At 40.3% G+C, this 24417-nt stretch overlaps 2 protein-coding genes across 7 annotated transcripts in view; one reads left to right on the top strand and one right to left on the bottom strand.

Moving 5' to 3' along the window:
• The window catches only part of PDGFRL (platelet derived growth factor receptor like), a 77782-nt gene extending 68607 nt beyond the window's left edge, over positions 1-9175 (top strand). Inside the window, exons 6-7 of one of the 2 annotated variants that reach the window (XM_075066431.1) lie at positions 1409-1631; positions 9002-9175. In XM_075066431.1, coding sequence (XP_074922532.1) covers positions 1409-1597 — 189 coding nt within the window. In that variant the 3' untranslated portion in view covers positions 1598-1631; positions 9002-9175. Of the gene's footprint in view, positions 1-1408; positions 1868-9001 lie in introns of those variants that run through there. The other variant, XM_032798195.2, reaches the window with a different exon arrangement.
• Positions 9176-11363: 2188 nt separating this feature from the next.
• MTUS1 (microtubule associated scaffold protein 1) overlaps positions 11364-24417 on the bottom strand; it is a 199851-nt gene continuing 186797 nt past the window's right edge. For all 5 annotated transcript variants that reach the window (XM_032798203.2, XM_032798200.2, XM_075066429.1 and 2 more), the window contains 3 exons: positions 20318-20434; positions 18411-18508; positions 11364-13611 (listed from right to left, as the gene is read on the bottom strand). In XM_032798203.2, the coding sequence (XP_032654094.1) occupies positions 13395-13611; positions 18411-18508; positions 20318-20434 (432 nt within the window). In that variant the 3' untranslated portion in view covers positions 11364-13394. The remainder of the gene's footprint in view (positions 13612-18410; positions 18509-20317; positions 20435-24417) is intronic.

Genomic DNA, 24417 nt, shown 5'->3' with positions numbered 1-24417 from the left:
AAGGGAGCACAAGCCAACATGGTTAAAGTTTTTTTGTTTCCCAGCATTGTGGATGCAAGCAGCAAAAGCTGTTGCCTTATAGAAATTTACATTGTAATCCAACAGCAGGATGTCTCTGTGTTGAAAACCCTCCCCCCACGTAATTTGCTACCAGATACTTGTATTTTCAGTTCTTTACATCAAATTTTGCACATAAACAGTTGGGTCAATTTCTGGCATGTTTCTAACCTCATTGGCTGGTTGAGGTTGGGGTGAGAGTCAGGGGACACTGGGGTACAGAAAATATCCTTTAACATTCTGATTTTTCAAGATAGAATTTCCCTCATCAGATCAGCCAAATGGCTTTCCAACTCTCAGCTGTCTGTTCCCATGTATCTAAACACCCTTGCTTGCATTTTAGATTGAATATATCAGAAAAAGCTTAATGAAGGGCAACACGATAACTCTTTTTGATACTGTGCTGTCTAGAAAGTTCTTCATGAATACTTTTTCAGCTTTAAAATTTAACACAACGGTCCTCTCTACACTACAGAAATGGTGGCAGTCTAACTATTCTGTAACAGTTTTATCCTGTGTGGATAGAACAAATCCACAGCCACATTAGGGAATCAAGCTTTCACCCTAGTAGATTCCAAGTCTAAAACATGATTCTCTAAGATAGGTATCGTATCTGTTCACACAGGCACGGAAAAAGCATTAACATACGTGGGCCACAACCAAGATCTGACTGATATAAATGTGACTATTTTCGTAGTTTAGATAGGGCCAAAGTTGTAAATGTACTGGATCATCCAAATAGTCTAAACTTGCATACCTGGGGATGAAAGTCTTCCTATCCTTATCTAGCACAAGAGGGTACAAGTGACTGCGTTAACCCTTAAAATGAAGGCATGAATGCAGAGGGAGAACATGCAGTTTGGTTGTTGCTTCAAGGGGGACAAGATTAAACTTAAAGCGAATTTAAAACAGGGATTTCTAAATGGAAAAGCTCAGATGAATGCAACGGTAGTGATCAACTATGGCTGTAGCTTTTATTGTAGGAAAATTGCTGTAATGACTGCCAAACACCCTCAGCCTCCTCACTTAATTAATCCGACTTTCAGAATAGACTCGTATGACTGAGCATTTGTTTTGGGTTTTGAAATGAAATACTGTTAACAATATACACCTCTACCCCGAAATAACGCGACCCGATATAACACAGTAAAGCAGCGCTCTGAGGGTAGTGGGGGGGCTGCACGCTCCGGTGGATCAAAGCAAGTTTGATATAATGCGGTTTCACCTATAATGCAGTAAGATGTTTTGGCTGCCGAGGACAGCGTTGTATCGGGGTAGAGGTGTACTGTCACTAAATAGTGTCTGCAGGATTATAGATCATCATTTCTTTATGTGGGTGTTTTTAAAACAGCTTGAAAGGCCTGTGATTATCCAAGATTCTTGGAGGCTGATCAACAGAGGAATTGGGCATACCACAAGAATCTCCAAAAGTGTTATTGCCATTGAAGATTTTGAAACCATTGATGCTGGCAACTATATTTGTACAGCTCAGAACCTACGAGGACAAACCACAGTAGCCACCCATGTTGACCTGACCTGATATGTGGAGTCTGTGGACACAGAATGAACAAACAGTATGTTATTGGACACATTAACCCTTTAGTTTCTTTTTATTAATTCTGAGGTGGAGGTTTCTGTTAATATCTCTCTCCTCATGTCCTTACATTCCACTTCCATTACAGAGCTGTAGTCCAGAGCAGAGATCCTAATGCTTACCAATACTCAAGAGAATTGGATTGAAATAATATATTAAACCTTTTTTAGCCTGATTATGCATGTGGCTCCCAAGTACTCCTAATACCATGATAAATCTTGTCAGGGAGAGTCTATATACAAGTAACTTTTATGTTAGGTAAATATAACTACTTGTAAAAATGTTGATTGTGCGTTATTTTCATGAATGCTGAGAGGAGGATATAAAATAACTGTTGAAGTAGACCCACCAGCATAGATATATTTTCTTCTTTGTCTTGGTGGTGATTTTAACACATTGTACATGTAAAAAATATTAAAACTTAGTCATGATTCACTTCTTATAGAAAATTAGTCAACAGTGATTGCTATTCTCTGGTTTGGTAGACCTGGATTACATTTCTTTACTGAATAGTGACAAAGTTGTGTAAGTGTGTGGTTTTACTGTTTACTCTCATACCTGAGAGATGGTTAGGCTTGAGTACATGCGAACTTTAAATTGTGGTAGCACTGAACATTTTTTAAAGGGAGGTCCTTTAAAAAAAATTATAATTAAAAGGTAAAATATTTTGCATTTTTGTCTTTAGAATATTTCCAGTTGTATATCTTGCTTTTGCCCCAATGTAGTTAATTTTAAAATGCCCACTGTCTTTAGCATGGGAGTTTAACTATTGCTACATAGTAAAGAGCTGACTTGGCATTTACAAGCAATCTTTCACAGGAGAATATAAGCAGAACACATGGATTTACAGTACTGATTGAGAAAAGATCCTGTATTGGCCAGGTTGGTAACTACCTTTTGACTGTATTAAGTGAATTTACTCCAATCTTAGTATAAATGAAACACCTGAATCAAAAATGTAAACAATTTGTAGACCTGGGTAATTTAGTAGAGTGAGAAGCTTAGCAGCTTCTGTCTCTACTATGGAATGAGTTGCCAAAAATCAGGCTGTATAACAGAATAGAAAAAAGAAACAGCCAAAGTTAGGTTATCCCATCCTAATCAATACTGATGGTTATGATGATGTTCAAGAGTGACATGTCAATAGTTGGTGCCTTCCTCGGAGCACACACAGACTGATATAAAGCTAGAAACCAGCCACACAAGAACAACTCAGTAACATAACTGATTACAGTTGATCAGGATTAACCAAGAATTGCATTAAACAAACAACATTTACATCAGCAAGAATATAATTGCTTGTACAGTGGAAAAGCCCACTCCTTAATGAGGAATAAAAATCATCACTATAGGATAATTAACAGCTGACTAAGTCAGAGGGAAAGATAGGACATTTCAGTTAAGCGGTAGTGCTTTGCTTTTTCAATCAGTGAACGGCAGAAAGGAAACCCTCAACTGCCTGAAGAAGAGCTCTGTGTAAACTCCAAAGTGAGTTTCTTTCACCAACAGAAGTTGGTCCAATAAAAGATATGATCTCTCCCACCTTGTCTCTCTAGTAACATTGATGGCTACTGCCATCTTGGGAGACTAGTCACACCTGTAAATTGGACATTAATATTACAAACAAAATACCATTTAAATACAAAAATTGGACGGTACAACTCAATTCACAATCTCAGAGAGGATAGTGCATAAGGGATATCCACCAAGGGAGAATATGATAAAGAAAATGCAAAATAATAAGATGCATCATCTCATCAGAAATGTTAGTTTGTAATCTTCATTCAGATCAGCTAGTAACATCAGTAAGAATTAAATGCACCTCTGCCCCATCCCCTTTTCTAGTGGAAGGGAGCTGTTTGATTAGACTGGCAGGGGAAAGATAACCCCCTGCTCTGAGACCTTCTGCACACCCCTCTCAGAAATGCAGTTGAAGTTCATGGCCAGGTGGAGGGGGAAAGACTCCTCTGTCTCTCGGTGCCATAGGCTAAGCTGTGTAGATGGAGGGAGAGTTAATTGCCTGTTGGGTGCCTGCCCTTCCTGTATGTTTGAAGCGCTCAGGGCAGGCAGCAGCTTTGCTACTGTGACTACTGACCCATGCGTCCATCCCTACAGTGGACGTATAGGTTGAACAGTGCTCCATAACTGCTGTGGGTCTGAGCCATTTTTAGCATCAGGAAATAATTTTTCCCTCATCAAGATTAACAAGATAGCTAGGGGGCTTATCCTCCACTTTCCTTGAGGCCTATGTTTAGGTTAATAAGGAGCTATGCCAGGATTTACCAGCTGCACCTGTGCTTGTAATTTCATTGCAACTTGCTGCCTACGTCCAGTCTGGGTGAGAAGCTCTAAAGGGCCAGGGCCAGCTCCAACAGGTAACTATGAGACCTGGAAGATGGCTGATACACCCATCAGCTTGGAGGGAAAACAGAATAGCTTCAGGGTATGTCTGTACTACAGGATTATTCTGATTTTACATAAACCAGGTTTGTAAAACAGATTGTATGAAGTCGAGTGCACGCGGCCACACAAAGCACAATAATTTGGCGGTGTGCGTCTATGTCCTGAGGCTAGCATGAATTTCTGGAGCGTTGCACTGTGGGTAGCTATCTCGTAGCTATCCCATAGTTCCCGCAGTCTCCCCCGCCCATTGGAATTCTGGGTTGAGATCCCAATGCATGATGGTGCAAAAACAGTGTCGTGGGTGATTCTGGGTAAATGTCATCACTCAGTCCTTCCTCCGTGAAAGCAATGGCAGACAATCATTTTGCGCCCTTTTTCCCTGGATTGCCCTGGCAGATGCCATAGTATGGCAACCATGGAGCCTGTTTTGCCTTTTGTCACTGTCACAGTATGTGTACTGGATGCTGCTGACAGAGGCGGTACTGCAGTGCTACACAGCAGCATTCATTTGCCTTTGCAAGGTAGCAGAGATGGTTACCATCCCTATTGCACTGTCTGCCATTGTAATTTGGCAGTGAGATGACGGTTTTCAATCCTTTTGTACTATTTGCAATTGGAAATTGATGATGATGGTTATAAAGCATTTTGTACCGTCTGCTGCTGTCATGGGTGCTCCTGGTTGGCCTGGCTGAGGTCGGCCGGGGGTGCATATACAAAAATGGGAATGACTCCCAGGGTCATTCCCTTCTTTATGTTTTGTCTAAAAATAGAGTCAGTCCTGTCTAGAATATGGGGCAAGTCTACTAGAGAGCCAGAGAGCACAGCCGCTCTGGGTCAGAGCCCCAGAGATCCCGCAGAAATGATGAGCTGCATGCCATTCTGGAGGGTGCCCCTGCAACAACTCCACCCATTGCCTCCCTCCTCCCACACCCCTCCTGGGCTACCGTGGCAGTGTCCCCTCATTTGTGTGATGAAGTAATAAAGAATGCAGGAATAAGAAACACTGACTTTTTAGCAAGATAAAGTGAGGGGGAGGCAGCCTCCAGCTGCCATGATAGTCCAAGCAGAACGTTAAAGAGCATGGGGGAGAGGAACACAGCCTCCTGCTGCTATGATAGTCCAGGGAGTACAGAATCTTTTCTTTAGACACGAAGGTGGTGGTGGGGGGGGTTAATGGAGCTCAGGCCCCAGCTGCTATGATGAGGACGGTTACCCAGCATTTAGTACCATCTGCCAGGAGTGAGAGGGAGTCATGGGATGATGACGAGGACGGCTATCAGTCATTTTGTACTGTACTGTCTGCCACCGGGGAAGGGAGGGGAGAGGATACTGCTATTTAGTGCTGCAGCACCCTGTCTACCAGCAGCATCCAGTAGACATACGGTGACATTGAAAAGTGACGAGAAACGATTTTTTTCCCTTTGAGGGAGGGAGGGGGAGTAAATTGATGACATATTCCCTGAACTACTGGCGACAATGTTTTTGAACCTTCAGGCATTGGGAGCTCAGCCAAGAATGCAAATACTTTTCAGAGACTGCAGGAACTGTGGGATAGCTGGAGTCCTCAGTCCCCCCCTCCCTCCCTCCCTGACCATCCATTTGATTCTTTGGCTTTCCGTTACACTTGTCACACAGCACTGTGCTGTGAACTCTGTATCATAACCTGGAGATTTTTTCAAATGCTTTGTCATTTTGTCTTCTGTAACGGAGCTCTGATAGAACAGATTTGTCTCCCCATACAGCGATCAGATCCAGTATCTCCCATACGATCCATGCTGGAGCTCTTTTTGGATTTGGGACTGCATCGCCACCCGTGCTGATCAGAGCTCCACGCTGGGCAGACAGGAAATGAAATTCAAAAGTTCATGGGGCTTTTCCTGTCTACCTGGCCAGTGCATCCGAGTTCAGATTGCTTTCCAGAGCGGTCACAATGGTGCACTGTGGGATACCACCCGGAGGCCAATACCGTTGATATGCAGCCACAGTAACCCTAATCCGACATGGCAATACCGATTTCAGCGCTACTCCTCTCGTCAGGGAGGAGTACAGAAACCGGTTTAAAGAGCCTTTTATATCGATATAAAGGGCCTCGTTGTGTGGACGGGTGCAGGATTAAATCGGTTTAACACTGCTAAATCCGGTTTAAACGCGTTGTGTAGACCAGGCCTCAGGCTGCAAAGACGTAAGATATGTCTATTCTACAAGCTTTGGCTGTGCTTTCCAGCTTGTGTAGATATACTCATGCCAGCTCTCATTGGAGGTAGCATGCAAAAATGGAAGCATAGGTATGGGTAGCATGACTTGTTGCACTAAGTACGTACCTATAGGGTCCAGGTGAGTTTGTCAGAGCGGCTAACTTGTACGACTGTGGCTCTACTACTATTTTTAGCATACTGCTTCAGATGAGAGCCAGTGTGTGTATGTGTACACCAGCCTTCCTGTGTGCCGTCATTTCCCTTTGTGCACAGAGGGTAAGAGAGGATTCAGAGGTGGGCTGAACCCTAGGGGTTAAACCTGAATACTGGTTATTTGGCATGGAGAACAGTGATTGCACTGCACTCCAATTTCATGTGGGTGTGGGGTGGGAGGAGGAGGTAAAGTTCCAGCTTCTGCTCTAAAAATCCACCAAAGTCTTCATTCTCCTCCCTGTTCCGATCAGTGAAAAATCCTGTACATTTCCCTCTGATGAACGCTAGAGGTTTCCATCTTTTTAAGTTCAGAGTTGTTTCAGTACCTCCAAACCTTGTCATTAGATAACCAATTTCCTTAAAATGTCTAGCAAGTGAGACAGCATCACCTATCCTAAATAGTATCAGAGGGGTAGCCGTGTTAGTCTGGATCTGTAAAAAAGCAACAGAGTGTCCTGTGGCACCTTATAGACTAACAGATGTATTGGAGTATAAGCTTTCGTCACACGTATTCACTCACAAAAGCTTGTGCTCCAATACGTCGGTTAGTCTATAAGGTGCCACAGGACTCTTTGTTGCTATCCTAAATAGATTTTTGTTCCGTAACACGCTGAATGGTATGGGAGTACCACCTGCCTTAGGTGACAGTTCTCCAGGCAATAAGAAATAAGATGCAAATCCTCAAATACAGCAGCTGTACTGTTACCTAAGTAAGTGCTATATAGCACCTTTCATAGGAGGAGCTTAAATTGTTAGGCCATATTGGTGAATTAAGCCTGACACACCCTTGTATGAAGTAAATAAATACATTTTTCCTCTTTTATCTGCTAGGGAAGGTGAGTCATGGAGGGCCTAATCTTTCTATCTCACCCTGAGAGGTGTCCCACTGAAATGAAGAGAATCAATCAGCTCTCCAGAATTAAATAAGTAATTTGTCCAAGAATACATCCCCAACTCTGCCAGCATGTTACTGCTTCCAGTTCTATGCCTCAACCACAAAGCAATTGTTCTTTCCACTCTTTACCAAATGTGCAGTCACTGACATTAAAGAGCAAATATGTTCTAAAAAAAGATATAATGGTGTCATACTTATTAGTGCTTGGTGGTTTTTCTAAGACAAGTATCCAACCTAAAGAAAGAAGAGATTGGACAGCTGCTGCACTATGGTCTAAGGTATTCTCGCTCTCTTTAATTGGTTTGACTTTCTGGTGCTGTTCTGTTAGCTTTCAACAGACCATTTTTATCCAGTGCAGCCCTAGATGATTTCGTGGCTTGCCATACAGCAATTGTAGGTTTAAATGCCAGCACTTATCATCCACTGACACGCTGTGCTGTCTGAATTATGTGATACTCATTAAAGATGAAATGTCTGTGGTTGGTTAGAGAAACTCAAGCAACTGAAGTATTTCTGAACATAAACGTCTTCAGTTAGTGTAGGTGATACTCTTCATGTTGACAGTAAGCAACATAAGGGAATTATTTGTTTGGGTTTTATCACATTTACTAATGAAACATTTTAATAGAGAAAAATTTTAGGGGTGATGTCACCCAAATAGTGTCATCTATTGGCGTGAAATTACAATGATATTCATCTACATCAACTGATTTTTGTAATTTCCTGTGTTTAGAATTTTCATTATGGGAGTAGCAGGCAGACAGCCTAAGCATAGAAGTTGCCAATGCTTTCATTTATAAAAGATTAAGTGTTCAATACCTGCAGTAGGCTTTTGAAATTCAGCAAGAGGCAAGCTCTGATTCTAGATAAATACTGTTTTAAATCCATGAAATTCTATTTATCTGAGGTACTATATCCCTGCCATTGCCAATTTTCCTGAGAAATGCAAGGGACTTGCCACAGAGAATTGCATGAGCATGCAAAAGTTCTGGTCCTACACTGCTGTAGCAGCACACTTTATTGCCAGAGCAGCAGCAGACTTAACTTCTGAGGACAATATAAGGTAGCAGCAACCCCCCGCCCCATACTCAGGAGATGAAGAGATTGAGAGGGTAGGAGGACCTCTGACACATGGTACTAGTATCTCATCTGCCCCTACGTAATGGCCTTCTGCACTATAGTGCTAAATCCTGTTGACGTGTTGCTTGGTGAGGTCAGAGAGAAGAGGAAGTGATAGTTGTAACCTAGAACATAAGCATCTTTAAATCTCTCTTTAGGGTTTTTTTTTTTTATATTAAAAGATTAGGGTGCAAAGTTAAACACTCAAAACTTGGACTATGAGCAACCTAAATTCTGGCATTTCATTTGTGTGGATGTAGTATGATATTACATGATCACAAACTTTTTTACATAGTGTGCCTGCCTTATTCAGCATAGAGATTGGCTGCATGATGGCAAAGAATTGTTTATTTTTGTGGCACCACCATGACTGTAGTCTGAACATACCACCCCTCTGTAAGTACTTCACATACTGCAGCATGTGTTATATCATAGGTTTCTCTCTGATTTGTTAATGTTGCTGTGAAGAGTGGCTTTGTCTCCAAAACGTAAAGCCCCTCATTTTTACTTCTGGAATTTTTTCAGATGTGAAGCTACAGTGCACCTCTACCTTGATATAATGTGACCCATTGTAACACAGTAAAGCAGTGCTCCGGAGGGCGGGGCTGCGCACTCCAGTGGATCAAAGCAAGTTTGATATAACATGGTTTCACCTATAACAAGGTAAGATTTTTTTGGCTCCTGAGGACAGCATTATAGGGAGGTAGAGGTGTACTTAATAGTCTTGTTTTACCACTAATCAAGACTCTGATCACCTGAGGAAGACCTCACTTCAAGCATTAGATTAAGAGGATGATTATTACAACATATGCTAATATGTTGATTGCTCTGGCTTTATTCATAGAGTATCAATAGGTGGCAATGATTGTAAGTTGAATCAGTAGCTGATTTTTAGAATGGAATTTTTGCTAGTTTTTTTTTATTTTTATCCAATTGTTTTGACAAATTATGATTAGCAACAACGGAGTGACAGCTCATCAGAAAACATTCAGGTTCCATGCATCTGGCCAGACTGAAGTTCGGACTTATTGGCTACTGTGTACATTTTTCCTCCCTCTTTTCTACAGTAGATTGACTATTTAACACAGCAGAGTCAAATTTTCACAACTGGCTTATTGACTGGGAAGGTCAAGTTCCATTTTCAAAAGGGGCTGGGTATTGAGACCTACCCTAGAGGAGGAGGGAAGGAGCCTCTTAAAATTTAAGTATGTACATTTTCTCCTGTAAACTGTTCTCTGGAACACACTAATTTCTTTTTTACATAATTAGAGTTGTTTTTGAAACTAAGCTTCAGATAACATTTTACTCATTTGCTTCAACTTGCCAAGATTAGTTTTTGCTTTATTGGAAAACAATTACTGTCATGTGAGAAGGAACACTGTGAAACCCGAGTTCTTGGCTATTTACTTATGAACAGGCTTTAGCATGAATGCTAGTGATTTTTTGCCTTTAAAGTTACTGGCCTGGAGGCAGTTATGGCTAATCCTGGAATTGCTACATGAAAGCTGGGTCATCCTCTTTAGAGATCGAACCTGAGACCTCTGGATATTAACACATCTTTTAGTGTAGGCAGTAGAGGCTCATCTTTTCTCTCTTGGCCAAGGCTGTGGCAGGCTCATCAAGCTTGAGTTGGCCTAGCCAGTCATTAGTGTGGTGCTCTGTCCTACTCTGAACAGACACAGGATGCGTTAGTCCTTTTCTGGCTAACAGTCAGATAGAACTTGACTCTAAAAAGAAAAGTTAGTTATTCTTTTCTACGATCTGCAGTTTGATTTCTAAAAGTCTCACACACACAAAACTCTCCCACCTCTTCATAACAGATAGTAATAAGAGCATGAAATTGTTTAAAAACAGTTACATTTTTGAGAATATCTCCTGCATTGTTGCCTATGTGAGAAACTACATTCAATTTAAATAGATTAATTGCTCTCTAGGATCAGATCACAACACACAAACTTTACAATTAGCTCAAGTTAAGGTTGGGATCATCTTTCTAAATGTCAACTAAAATCTCCATTCCGCTTCCCTCTCCATGTCAAGAATTCCTTCACATGAACCATGGTGCATTCTGAAGCCACTTACTAGAATGACCAGAGATAGCAAAGTCTTTGGAGGCTATTAACCTGTTATCCAAGGAGTTTGAGAAAAGTCACTAAATGAAACCAAATGCTAGACTTTAAATACCCCTGCTCTTGAGAAAGTAAAATAGATCAATGTCTGAATAAGTTATTAAAAGTAAATGTTTTGGTAGGGCTCCTTAAACACACAATAGTTATAATTGGAAGTCAACATTTGCCCATACACAGTATCTGAGCAACATCACTTACCCTTCGAATGTAACTACTTCCAGCTGAGCTAAAAAGATAGGAACCTAATGTGGTTCTTAACTCTTTCTCAAGCATTATTGGCTAAATTCTTCATGGACAATTACGTAACCTGGCTATTTTTAGATGTGCATCTTCCTGTACATATGTTCAACCTGAAACTGAGTAATCAGGATTCTCCTGGATCCAATAATCTTCTGCAGACTACACACGCAAAACTCAGTTTGCTATCCTGAGTTCTGTCTGTAATAAGTGGTGCAGGTTTGGGATAAAAAAAAAAATAAGTTAGCTGAACACTGATGAAAGCTCTTCTACGCATGAAGGAACAAGCTATTGTAAAGTTTCAATATTTTAACTTATTAGACTACTTAGAAGGAAAGTTTTCCAGGGGCTTAGTTTCAAGTTTTGTAGATTTACACAAGAAAAAAGTCAAACCAGTAAAAAAAAATTTATTTTTAAACACTCATCTCAAATACACATGATCCAATTTCCTTAACCTTATCAAAGCAAAGAATGCTCTAAGAAATACGTTTAAGCCGTTTCAGCCGACAGCAGATTTTTTACAGTTAAATTATAAATCTGTGGAAAACAGTATAAGTGCTGACACCACTTGAACTACAGTGGCATATACAGTGCCTTAAATGGGATAAAAAGAGGCAAATTAAGTAAAGTGTTCCATAGAGGAGTCAGACTTCACTTGTACATTGTGTAGATTAAATTTAATTACAAGTTTGAATATATTACAATTTCATAGTTACAGAATGAGCACTGCTACAACTTTTTATTTGTACACTTTCTGAAGTGCCAGCATTTTCATATCCTAGATGAAATGTTTGGTTTGAAGTGTTTTTCAAGTTTAGTTTCCCTACTCCTCCTCTTTGCCCCTCCCATCCACTGGACTCCTTTTCCCAGTCTGCTGGAAAAATACTATGAAGCACAAGATTTACCATATTGCTAACAGTGTTGACAAGGTAACAGTAGAATATTCCTGGTTTAAAAACAACCCCCAGTCAGAAGCGCAGACATTCTGTAACCATAACTAGAAATTGAAACTGTACTCACAGAACACGATGTATGGAATCTTTAAAAGAAGTGTGGACCAAAACAGTAACAAGACCAGAGAGACACTGTGACTACCTTAATTCGAAACAGTGTAAAATGTTACATCCATCTTCAGAACAAAGGTGTGTGTTGCTAACTCAAGGGGAAACTTCCACCAAGTGAAATTTGGAAACTTTGAGGAGACGAACCACTTGTTCTTCTCCCCACCCCTCCATACAGTTATCTTGGCAACACTGCTGAAAGTTAAAATTAGGGCACATTATAAAAAAAAAAAAAAAAAAAAAAAACTGTGTCAAAATCAGAGAAACTGTATTGATTGCTTTTAAGACTTATGAATCTTCCTGCATTTCTCATTCCCCTTTCAAAGAATGTTTTGTCATCCTACTTATTTTTCCCTTTTTGGCTTTTAAATCCTGTATCTTCGATTAGATCAGGACCCTCTAGATGGTGGCCTTGGCAATGACCAGGCTTTTCTTAGGAAGTAATGGCTGCTTGTCTGGGAGTTTGTTTTCAGTAGACAAGGGGACTGGGTCCGGTTGCATGTCTGCAGTATCGGGGTTTATGCTAAATCTAGTCGTTTTAATGTTTTGACCTCTGACTACAGTAGAATTAAGGGAGTTGCAGAGATTGTCAATTTCAGTGTTCCAGAATCATCATCTTGCTTCTCCACCTCCATTTTAGCAAAACGTGTTCTAAACTTGACTGTATCCTGAAAAACTGCAATGCTACCATCTTATTAGACTGTGATATGGCTACCAGTGCTGCATATGAATGGAAAAGCTAAAAATTCATAGACAGTGTGGCTGCAGTTTCAACTCTGACAATCAGACTTAATTTTTTAGGAAAAAAATCACTCAATTGCACTATAAAAGGTAGGTAGAGACACTGACAAGTCAACAGATAAAACATTTCCTGCCATCGTCTCACTAAACAGAAGCAGAAAGATGAGGTGGAAACTAGCCTATAATACAAATGGCAGTTTCTCTTCACCCACAGTTAAGGGTAACCTTGGATAAAACATGCATATTGACAACATTATTAATGAAGTACATGTCAATGTATATTCTTTAGCTTTTGTCCTTTATTACATACATGGCAAAGAAGGCAGCATCTCTCTCTTTCACACACACAGTGTGTTACATCCACATCATACACATCCACAGTCTTAAAAAGGTGTCTGTGATAAGGAACATATTATAGAGGTTGTGGTCTATATCTATAGCCCCTGAGCTTTTTTTTTTTCCTTAGAGTTAGATGAAAAAGGCAATGAACAAGACTTCCCTTGCTCTGTAAGTGCTTTGTGCAACAATGTCTATAGTCATTATATTTCTCCTCCAAAAAAGACTTCAGTAAAAAAGTCTTACTCTCATTTTCAGTATCTTAGAACAATTTTCCACACCAATAATTCCAGTTATATTTCAGTCATCACACTCAGCTAATATAGCTCTTGCTCCCATGATTGGAGTTAGGATCAGTTCTGCAGATCACAAGTGAAATGCTTTTATGGGGTCTCCCCTTCATTTCAAAAGATGTCATCTTGGTGCTACTGTAGGAGCAGAGGAGGAGCCGGAATTCCTTGGTGACTGAGAAGGCATCGGTGGAGAACTAGGCGACACTTTCTTAGGGCTGCACAGGTCCCCATTGTGTAGTTTCCATAGAAGTTCTTCGTTTTCCATTGATAAACGTTTATTTACTTTTGATTCTTTCTCTAGAGACTCCTGTAAAACTGCCTGCTCTGTGGAAAGTTGCCTGAAAAATAATTGTATGTAAGTGGACATGATTCCATTTGAAAGTCAGAGCATCTTATAGCTTTAATTCTTTTAAAATTATGTAACAAATCCCTGTCCAGATATATTCGTTCTGTATCAGGATTTAGTGCATTTGTTCTCATGGAGAATATTCCCAAGAAGTAACAGCTGGGTTCTACAGGCTTGCCCTCACTGCACTGTGAGCTGGAGCTATAACTTGAATTTTACCCCAACTTGACTTCCATCCATACACAATTCTCTAGCTTGAATTAAGAGGTATTTTAACCTCAGGTTGTTGAAGCTGGAGTGCTGTTAAAGCTAGAGCTAGTAATGCAGCGGAGATGCAATAGCTCCAGGTACCACCGCTGATTAGCTCCAAATACAAATCACACTGCTATTCAAGCCACTGTGCAGCTCAAATGCAGGGCTGGCCTTACAATGAGGCAAACTGAGGCAGCCGCCTCAGGTGCCAGACTTTTGGGGGTGCCACTGGGACCCAGAGTGTAGAAAATTGTGTCTGCTGCTGGTGCATATGTATTCTTTCTGCTCTGGATGCACAGAGATGGTGGAGTGCTGTGCTGGAGGAAGGAGGGCACAAGCGACATAACAGGCAGGCAGGAGAAAAGATGAAAGGGAATAACAAAAGCTGCAGAGAGAAGCCTCTTATGTACCTCGTTAGCACCCCCAGGAGCCTAGACTGATTAACACCAGCTTCTCAGGGAGCTTCCTGTTTCCTGCTGCTTCTCTGAACCCACTTGAAGAGAACACGTAGTCAACTGAAGTAATAGGAGCCAATTAGGCCCTTAAGACACTGATCTTCCTTCACTCAGGCCCTGCTACCAGCCTTCTTATGTATCCTTCAATTGAGTGTTGAGAGCCACTATAGCTAGCACAGAACAGCAATCATGAGTGAAAGAAGAAAACGCCCTTTTTGCGCAGCATTCAGAAAAAGAAAGCAAGCAAAGGAAGCTTTTCTATCTAAGCAGGAAGGAGCTCTCCTGAGATACAGAGACACACATATTCACAGTGAGACTTCCAGCCCAGTGAGGATGTGAGTGGTGAGGAGATGCCTGATATTCTAGTTAGTCAGAGTGCAGGTGACCTGGCAGCTACTGCAGGATCCATATCTCCATCTCAAATGGATGTAACCATGCACATTCCTGAAGAAAAGTGTAGGTCAGAGAAGAGTGTGGTGGAGGTCTAAGTAACAGCTGCTGCTGCTGCATTTCGTTCCTTAAGTCTAGATGATCCAGGACTGTGGACCCATTTGAGCAGTAGCCTGAGGGACTTCCTTGTACTGTATGGGCCACAGCAAGTGAAAAACTTCATGTTCCGCAAAGACAATGAAAATAGAAGTTTCCATCCAACACATTATTGGCATGAAATCCCAATGGTGACAAAGTGGAGAGACCATGGCTTATGTACTCAAAAACCCAGAGGGCTGCATACTGTTTTTGTTGCAAACTCTTCCAATCTAATGTTCCAGCCACATGGGTTCTACAGGAACAAAGGACTGGAAGAATCTGGCTAGAAATCTAGCATGCCATGAGAAGGCAGCCAATGACCCGAGAGCATTCCATAGGTGGAAAGAGCTTGAGATGAGACTAAGGCTAAAGGCCACCATAGATGATCGGCATCAAGAGAAGATTGCATCAGTCTCTTTACTGGCAAAATGTTCTGAAAAGGCTCATTGCCATTGTGAGAATGCTTGCTACCCAAAACTTAGCACTGCATGGCACTTCAGATCAGCTGTATGTGCCAAACAATGGAAACTTCCTTAAAATTGTGGAGCTGATGGCTGAGTTTGATGCTGTACTCCAAGAGCTTCTAAGAAGAGTCACCACCCAAGAAATGAACATACACCACTACCTTGGAAAAACAATTCAAAATGAGAACAAAATTACTAGCAACAAAATCAAACAGAAGATTGTGGCAGATCTGAAGTCAGCAAGATATTACTCTGTTATTCTGGACTGCACACCTGACATTAGCCATACTGAACAAATGACTTTAATGGTGTATTTTATAACAGAACCTAGTGAAAATGTCCCTGCCATGGTGACTGTCAGAGCATTTTCTAGAATTTATTGACATTTATGATACTACAGGAGCTGGTATGACAAATGTGCTTCTTAAAAAGTTGGAAGACACGGGAATTGCGATAGCTGATATGAGAGACCAGGGCTACAATTAAGGTGCCAACATGAGAGGAAAGAACAAAGGAGTGCAGACACGGATCCGAGAGTTAAACCCTCTAGTGTCTTTTGTCCCATGCCGTTCTCACTCACTGAACTTGGTGGTTAGTGATGCAGCATCAGCTTCTAGTGAGGCTGCTGAATTTTTCAATGTAATTCAAAGCATCTGTGTATTTTTCTCTGCATCAACTCATTGATGGCAAATTTTGAAGCAACATCTGGGAATATCCTCTCTGACACTGAAACCACTCTGTGCCACACGATGGGAAAGTGGAGTGGAGACGATAAAGCTTATCAAACACCAAATTGGGAAGACAGATGATGCCATAGTTGCCATTATGGAGGATAATGCTATAACAGGAACTGTTCATGGGAGAACAGTGGCAGAGGGAAATGGAATCACCAGAATCATACATAACTTCAAATTTCTATGTGGCTTAGTGTTGTGGCATGACATACTGTCTGAAATAAATGTTATAAAGCAAGAGACTCCAAGGTGTTGACTTTGATATCTGGAGTGACGGAACAGCAGGACAAAGCAAAATCAAACCTACAGTCTTACTAGTCAGATGAAGGATTTCAAAACGTTCTGAAGAGTGCACAGAAGTTGACAGAGGAACTTCACACTGAAGCTGTTTTCCCACCCATTCAAGAATACAAGAGTCACCAAAGATGATGATATTTGGGATCTCTTATGGGATTATCCCATGCCTCGTAATCAAAACAATAATTCAAAGTTGAATTCTTTAACCAGGTGCTAGATTGTGCAATACAGTCAGTTGAATGTTTCATGCAGCTCAAGGAACACAGCAGTATATTTGGTATGTTGTATATTCCAAAACTCCTCACTATACCTGAAGAAGACCTACACCAGCAATGCAGGGCACTAGAGACTGAGTTGACACATGATGACGTGCGCTATTGATGCGAGTGATTTAGGTGATGAACTGAAAGCTGTTTCAAGATACATTTCAGCAGGATCAACTCCAAAGGCTGTTCTAGAATATATGTGCACAAATAAGATGACCACCCTCTTTCCAAATGCTTTTGTTGCTCTGCACATACTTCTAACACTTCTTGTAACAGTTGGCAGTGGAGAACTCAGCTTCTCCAAGCTGAAGTTAGTAAAAACACATTTACGCTCCACAATGACACGGTTGCAAGGCTGACCAGCCTCTCCTATCTCAACAGAGCATGAGCTGGCCTACGCTGTGGACCGTCAGTAGGAAGCAGTTGAAGTCTTCACAACCAAGAAGGCACAGAAAGCACCACTTTGATTATTCAAACAGATAAAAATGCCAGTGTTTATTACGCAGACAAGAAAAGTTACATTTGCGGTTTAGAAGTTTGAAAGTTGTGTTTAAAATTTTTGAAACAAGGCATTTTAAGTTGTTTGTTCTCCTTTATTGGGGTAGGAAGCAGAGCAGTACTATGAGAGGAGAAGAACAGGAGGAACGCAGAATTGAGACCTCTCAAAGTTTTAGCCCAAGCGAGGGGGGATGGGGGCATCATTTGAGCTCCCCGTCTTAGGTGTCAAACTATTGTGAGCTGGCTCTGCTCAAATGTTTCACAGTGTGATCACTCAACTTGAGCTAGGCTAGCTCTAGTGAAGGAGCTCAAATGTACTAACTTGAGCTAACTGTTGCAATGAAGACAAGCCCTAAGCTGGCAGCTTATGCAGAAGACAGAATGTCAGATGTAACAGACATGCCCTAGTCAGAAAAAAAAATCTTGCATAAAAGCAGCCACCTATTGTTGCATGGATTACTGCATGAGCCAGTCATTCTACAAAGTTCTGGGTAGTTTAAGGTCCTCTTAAAATTCAACTCTTATTAATGAAGGCTGCTGAAGAGTTTTCACATCTTCCCTGTTAAGGAGTCATGTCATAGCTCTGTCTCCTTGCAGTGCAAGACCTGCAGAATTTGTCTGAACTTCCTATTGTCCTTTATTGTATGCTCTGCAGTGGTTTGCCCATTCATTTCTTGCAACATATGCAGAATTAGGAGACCTGATTAACAGTCAGACCCCAGTTGTGGATTGGATGCAGTCTGTATATCTAGAACCAGGAAGATAAACAAACTGCCCCTTTGCTTAAACAAGCTGTTTAAAACTACTCTTAACTATTTCTTTTCAACATTTTACTATATAAAACCCCAAGCAGTTCTTATAAAATCAGCAGCACTTCACTCTGGGGAAAAAGAAAATCTAGCAGCAAATTATAAGAGATGGTGCTCCTGAGTAGCCTTTACTTCCCTGGTAACTATGTTAATGAGCATTCAAGACAGTAATGTGGGCTGTAATTTCCAGGGGAACAGAGCAAGCCTTATTTGATGTTAAGAACAGTAATTATTTTTATACACTGCTCCTTGAAACAGCTGGGGGCATCCATCCCCACACAATACCCATTCCTACTCAGACAGGATTTCAGATTTGCACACAGAGAGGATGGAAAAATGAGTACCGTGCTTCCATATTCCAGGCATGATATCTAACAGTGGTAAGGGCTTTTTAAAAATCTACATGATGCTGATTATTCATTTACAAAATAAAATGCATGTTTTCACAAGTTAATAAAAATGCCTGCATTTCATGGATTATGTTTTACCTTGAAAGTTGCATGTGTTTGTCCATCCGAGCCTTTAGTTCTTCATTTTCCTGCTGAAACTTCTTCATTTTATCCATTAAGACTGTGTTCTTTTCCACCTTTAACAAATGAAAAAATTGTTGGGGTTTATGAGTGGGTGTCCGTTTTTTAAAAAAATATAGAATAATTGCATTGACAAGTACCCATTATATGCATTAATTACCTGAAATTGAATTTGTTTCACTAAGTACAAGTTAGATCATTTTAAAATACATAGAATGATCTTGAGAAAAATGTAAAAGTGACGTGAAAATGATTTATTGCTCATCTGTAGTAGGCAAGTCTACTTTTTCTTCTTCTAGAGTCGGCATTTTGCCACTTTTGCTTGATTAACTGCCCACTAAAAGCTGAATCTGCTACTTGAATTTCTGGGCTGGTGGCAGCAGTTCTCTTCACATATAGCATAACAGATGGTTGAGACACTAGATCACCATGCAATATATAATCTAGGAATAACTTGATGAAAGGTAACAAAATCAAAAAAAATATTCTCCATGTATAACCAGATCTCCCTCAACCTTTACAGCCACCCACAAAATCTATTCTGTATTTACAGAAGTGATCTGATCCCAATCTAAAAAAGCCACACTCCTGCATTTCCCAATTAGTATCATGGGGGAAAAAAGCTGCTTTTAAAAAGAAAGCAACTTTAAAATGGGTTAACATTCAGTGGATTTCCAAAAGTCAACATCTTTAGTCAGAAGCAACCCTGTGGGCACCAAGACTTTAGAGCCCGTGATTACTCTGAAGTGTCTAAGATTTTATAACGACTTGTAAATTATCACTGGTATATAACAATAGTTGGCTCTCAGACAAAATGTAATAGCTGACTGAGACCCTGGTCCCTGTTTTTTAAGCCTCTCTCCTCTGCATTAAATGACAAGATTTCCATGAGGACAATGGCTGAAGTATTCCAGTAGTGCTCAATTGCACCAACCAGGAACAAGGCTTCCATCATGCTACATGCCCTACAAACATCATAGGAATTCCTGCCCCGAAGAGCTTCCACTGTTACACAACAGAAATAGGAGGGGGTGCCAAGGAATGGTAATTTAAGAAGGCTGTAGTATTCAGTACATCGGATTGACATAGACTTTATGTGGAAAGGAAATACTTAATTTACTCAGTCAACATATTCAGAGGATTTTATGTTTCTATACCATGTTGAGTGGGTTACTTCCTTTCTTATTTCAATAAACTCGGTTATGTGACCGTTAACATTTTTTGCCTAAGGGGCAGCGTGACACAGTGCAAGCCAGGACTATGTAAGTAAGCTTCCCCACGAGGTTCTGCCATGCAATCAGAATCCCTCATGTCGCAGATTTATAGTCCTGGCGGGCAAATGCTGCGAAATTTAACCTGATATTTGTCAAGAGTGGGGACTGCATATTGTGGACAGTAACTAACTAGTACAGATTTTTAACAACCCAAAACAAAATTGAACAGAAGTCTAGAAGTTAAAAAGTTAATTATGCCACTGGGGATTCCCCTCTTGCCTCTCCCACTTGAATCAAAAGAGAATACTAAATAGCTAGCATTTTACAGAGAGCCCCTGGAAAGTTATCATTTACAGGATTTACAAGTTAAATTGCGTGTAAAGTAGTAATGTGGTTCAGAAAATTGGCTGAAATTTGATTTGTTCTTCTGTTCCACCTGTTTCGTTCTCTTATTGTATTATTCAGGAAACATCTCTCCCCAGATTTCAGGCCAGCACAGGTAAAATTGTACTTACGACATTAACAGGTACCTTGTGCTCTTTTGTAAATTTTTGTTTGCTTTCATGTATATTAGCTTAGTGTTTAAGCTCGATCAGCATGAATTCACTCTCAAAATCTGATAACTAGAAAACAGCCCCCACAGAAGCTCACCAGTTTTTCTGTTTTCATCAGCTTTATATCTTGCTGACGTAGTTTCTCATTCTTTATCTCCACCACTGCTTTCAAACTTTCCAGTTCCTGTTCCAGATACATAATCTGAGGGTTTTTCTGAAAGGATTTCCACAAAAGTTTGCTTATTTTTCGGAATTTCAAACAATCTAACTAGCATTTAAAAATGTACATAGTAAACACTTATAAATTAGATGTTTGTAATAAATTTATGAAAATCAAGTGGGACATGGTTTTGAGTCAGAAGGAAAAACTAAGATTTTTTTTCCCCAACTCCTGAATATTTATTCTCCCCTCTCTTAATTTCATTTGTCCTTCAGTACAAAGATCTGAAGATCATTTTGCTTTTGTATAAATGATAAAAACCCTTGTGGATCAAATTGATAGATTATTGCTGGCATAAAATTGATTCATTTTACAGTAGTCCTGAGGCCCCCTAATAGATAAGGCTGCCAAGAATTCCAGAAACCTCCTATTTCCTCTTAGTCATAACTAAGCCCAAGAGGAGGTTAATTATATTTATTTGTATTTATATGTATACATGCATGCACACAGAGTCACTCGGATATTTTGTTTCTACCCTCCTTGAAGAGCTCAAACAACTTTTCTTGCATATGAGTAACTCAAAAGCTGAACTTCAAACCTTTGAATTTTACATGTAGTTAATCCTCAGAGTTTCCAGTTTGAAAGCAGCACTTTATAATTCCACTATGCAGCTTTCATACTACTTCTGGCCGCATAACATACAGTTGCATATTCTTAATCTATATGAACACAGTCTTTGCCCCATGGTATGACTTGTATCTGCTATAGCAAGCTTAATATTTACTGGTTAGTAAGTGATGTGGATCTGTAAGGGGTTATTTTTAGGGCTGTCAACCGATTAAAAAAACTTAATCGCGATTATCACACTGTTAATAATAATATACCATTTATTTAAAATATTTTTGGATGTTTTCTATGTTTTCAAATATATTGATTTCAGTTACAACACAGCTCAGGAAATGTGCCATGATTGGTTCCTCCGACTGCAGTGGTAGGAGGCAGAGCAAGAGAGGGAAGGAAGGAAATAAATGCTGTAAGTGACACTGATTTCCACTAGATAAAACCAGCAGTATTTCTGCACTTTGCAAGAGAAAAATTCATAGAAAATCCTCCTCCGACTTACTGACTCTGACTCTTCCACAACACTGTTTCTCTATGATTTACTTGTCTTGCTAGGATGCATGTTGCTTGGGCTTCACTCCCCTCAAACTGATTTCAGGTCTTCTCTCACCATACTTTTCTAGTCCTGTGGACTCCTGAACAATGTGTAAAGGGAGGGCAGCATCTGGCCCTTTAACCTTATTTTTAGCTTTCATGTTCAAAGTAAATCTTAACCAGGACAGACAAAACTTTGCAAAAAGCCAAACACTAGAGATAGGAGACTATCCATTGACTAGAAGTCTCTATTCTGTGTCTATAAATGAACTATGGATGCACGTACATCAGTAGCTGCCGGAACACAGCATATTCACATGCATACAATTGTGTAAAACCTTCAGAAGCAGGCCTGTTACAAATAGCAAGAAGCAGACAAATTGATAGTTTGCTACCACCATTAGCGTAGCCTGAAAAACCTGGAGTCTGAATTGGTCTTCTAAGAAGAAAGGACCATAGGCCAAGTTGAAAATATTGATAAACATGCCTATCCCACTGCAGGAAAAAATCTTATTCAGAGCACACTTCTTATAACAGGAACATCACAGATGATGACACCAGCCACAGGGGAAAGGGCAAAGGAAAGATACTGATATATCATGGTTGTGTATTTCATCACAGACATGATCATTAAGCAATGCTTAAATACTTCTCAAAGAATGAGCTCTTAAAGGTTCATTCTTGTAGTAGCTTTACTCAGAAAATTCTTAACAAGACTGCCTTTCTTGGAGATATTTTATATTGTCTGTAATGAGACTTTTGTATACATTTTTGTATTTAGAATTCAACCATAAGTACAAGATCGCTTTAAGTATGCTTGATGTTTTCATATCTTGATATTAAATTTAACTTGTTCCTCCAACAGTAATGTTTTCTCTAGTTTAGAAACATTTCAACCTTTAATATTCAAGTTAACTGCTTGATAAAACCCGCTTCACCGTGCTCTGGTTGCTGTCCTTCTGATCAAGCAAGGGACACTTATTTAACTCTGTAGCTTCTAGGACATACATTGCAATACTATAGCTAACAAAAAAAAAAAAAAACCCAAAACAACTCATGCAATGAGTAAGTTACAAGAATATTAGAACGTTGAACAAGTCTTTATTTTCAGTCAGTCAATCTCATGACCACTTCAGGGAACTCCAGTGTGACATTGCACCCCATATTCATCATAGAAATATGGTTATGATATGAATATGGCATAATTAAGAGATACTTTATGCAAGATGACTCATGTAAGGTATCATTGGAAAGGCTACAATTTAATGAATGTGATTATCCAATTTGTACCCATGTATCATTTCTGTATCTAAAGTTAGGAATATTGACTATGTAACAATTACAACTGTGTGTGTATTTGGTAGACACCCGCCAGACAACCGGCCAGCACAGCCTTGATGGGCCATTAGGAAGAAACAATAAGACTGAAGATACTAATCCCTCTCCCTCTGAGAGGCATCCTGGGATGTAGCTGTGACACTACAAGGTCAGGTGATAAGATCACCTGATACAAAATATCACCTTGGACACTGCTGGTACTTTTCATCTGTAGGGGGATGGAGATAAACAAAGGTTTCCTGCCTTAGGTAAACGCTTAAGGCTGGGGAGGGGACTGATCTACTCTCCTCCATTACCTACCCAAGAAGAAAGACTGCTGAAAGTACCTGAAGGGACAAAGGAACTAACTTGAGTGGAAAGACTGGGGTCAGTCCAGACTGAGGACTTGTCTACACTACACAGCTTTTAGTGACATGGCTGTGTCACTACAGCCGTGCCACTAAAAGTCAGGCAGTGTAACTGCTGTTTGTTGGCTCTCCTGCCGACACCGCACTGTTCACACTGGCACTTGTCGCGGCAAAGCTTGGGTCTTTTGGGGGTGGGTTTAACACCTCTGAAAGACAAAAGTTTAGTCAATCAAGTGCCAGTGTAGACATGAGACAAGGATCCAGTCTGTAAGAAGAAATAACTGGAACTCTAAGCTACAGGAACTCTGTAGCTTGCCTAAAATTACATTTAGGGTGAGAAATTACTTCTTGAAACCTGTCTCTAAGATCTTAAGCTTAGTATGTGTGTTCTGTTTTATTTGCTCAGTAATCTGCTTTGTTCTGTTTGCTATCCCCTATAATCACTTAAAATTGGCCTTTTGTAGTTAATAAATTTGTTTTGTTTATTATTAAACACAGTTTGTGCAATTTCTAACTGGCGGAGCAGGGGAGCAAGAAGTTGTGCATCTCTCTCTTCAGTGAGTGGGTGAATTTTTATGAGCTTGTGCTGTGCAGATCTTTCTATACAGCACAAGACAGTACTATTTTGGGTTTATTCCCCAAAGGGGGTGTGCATGTCAGTGCTGGGTGAATCCTCTCACACAGAGCTGACATCAGTCTGTGTCTGCAGCTGGGTGTGGCCCTACCTGTGTGTGTGCGCTGCAGGAAGCTGGAGAGCCTAATTCAGCAAAACAGGGAGAGGGAATCCAGACTGGTGGAGCACGAGGGGCTCAGTGAAACCCCAGTACATCAACTGGCATCCCAGAAGGGGGTTTAACCCATCACAACCAGTTACTCAGTACTTTTAGGAATGGTCAAGCAGGTTGGACCTTAAGCTAGAAGATGTATACGGTGGTCCTACTTATACAAAACAGTTCATAATTCTGACAGTCAACTTTGTAGGAACTAGAACACCTAGTGCTACTTGTGTACAAATTGTTATTCAATAATTGTGTACCTTTGAATGTGTTACATTTTGATTACTATCCATGTATCCATCTAATTTCAAGTATTTCTATTGGCATATGTACCTTTGCTACTAACTGAAGACTTGATAGTGACCCTACCTGTAAACAACCCTTAGGACTACCTTTTCCCCCAAAAAAAGAATTATAAAAA

The sequence above is a fragment of the Chelonoidis abingdonii genome, chromosome 5 (assembly GCF_003597395.2).
Source record: "Chelonoidis abingdonii isolate Lonesome George chromosome 5, CheloAbing_2.0, whole genome shotgun sequence".
In the NCBI taxonomy this organism is placed as follows: domain Eukaryota; kingdom Metazoa; phylum Chordata; order Testudines; family Testudinidae; genus Chelonoidis; species Chelonoidis abingdonii.
Note: the sequence above shows the minus strand (reverse complement) of the source record. Positions and strands in the feature narration are given on the sequence as shown.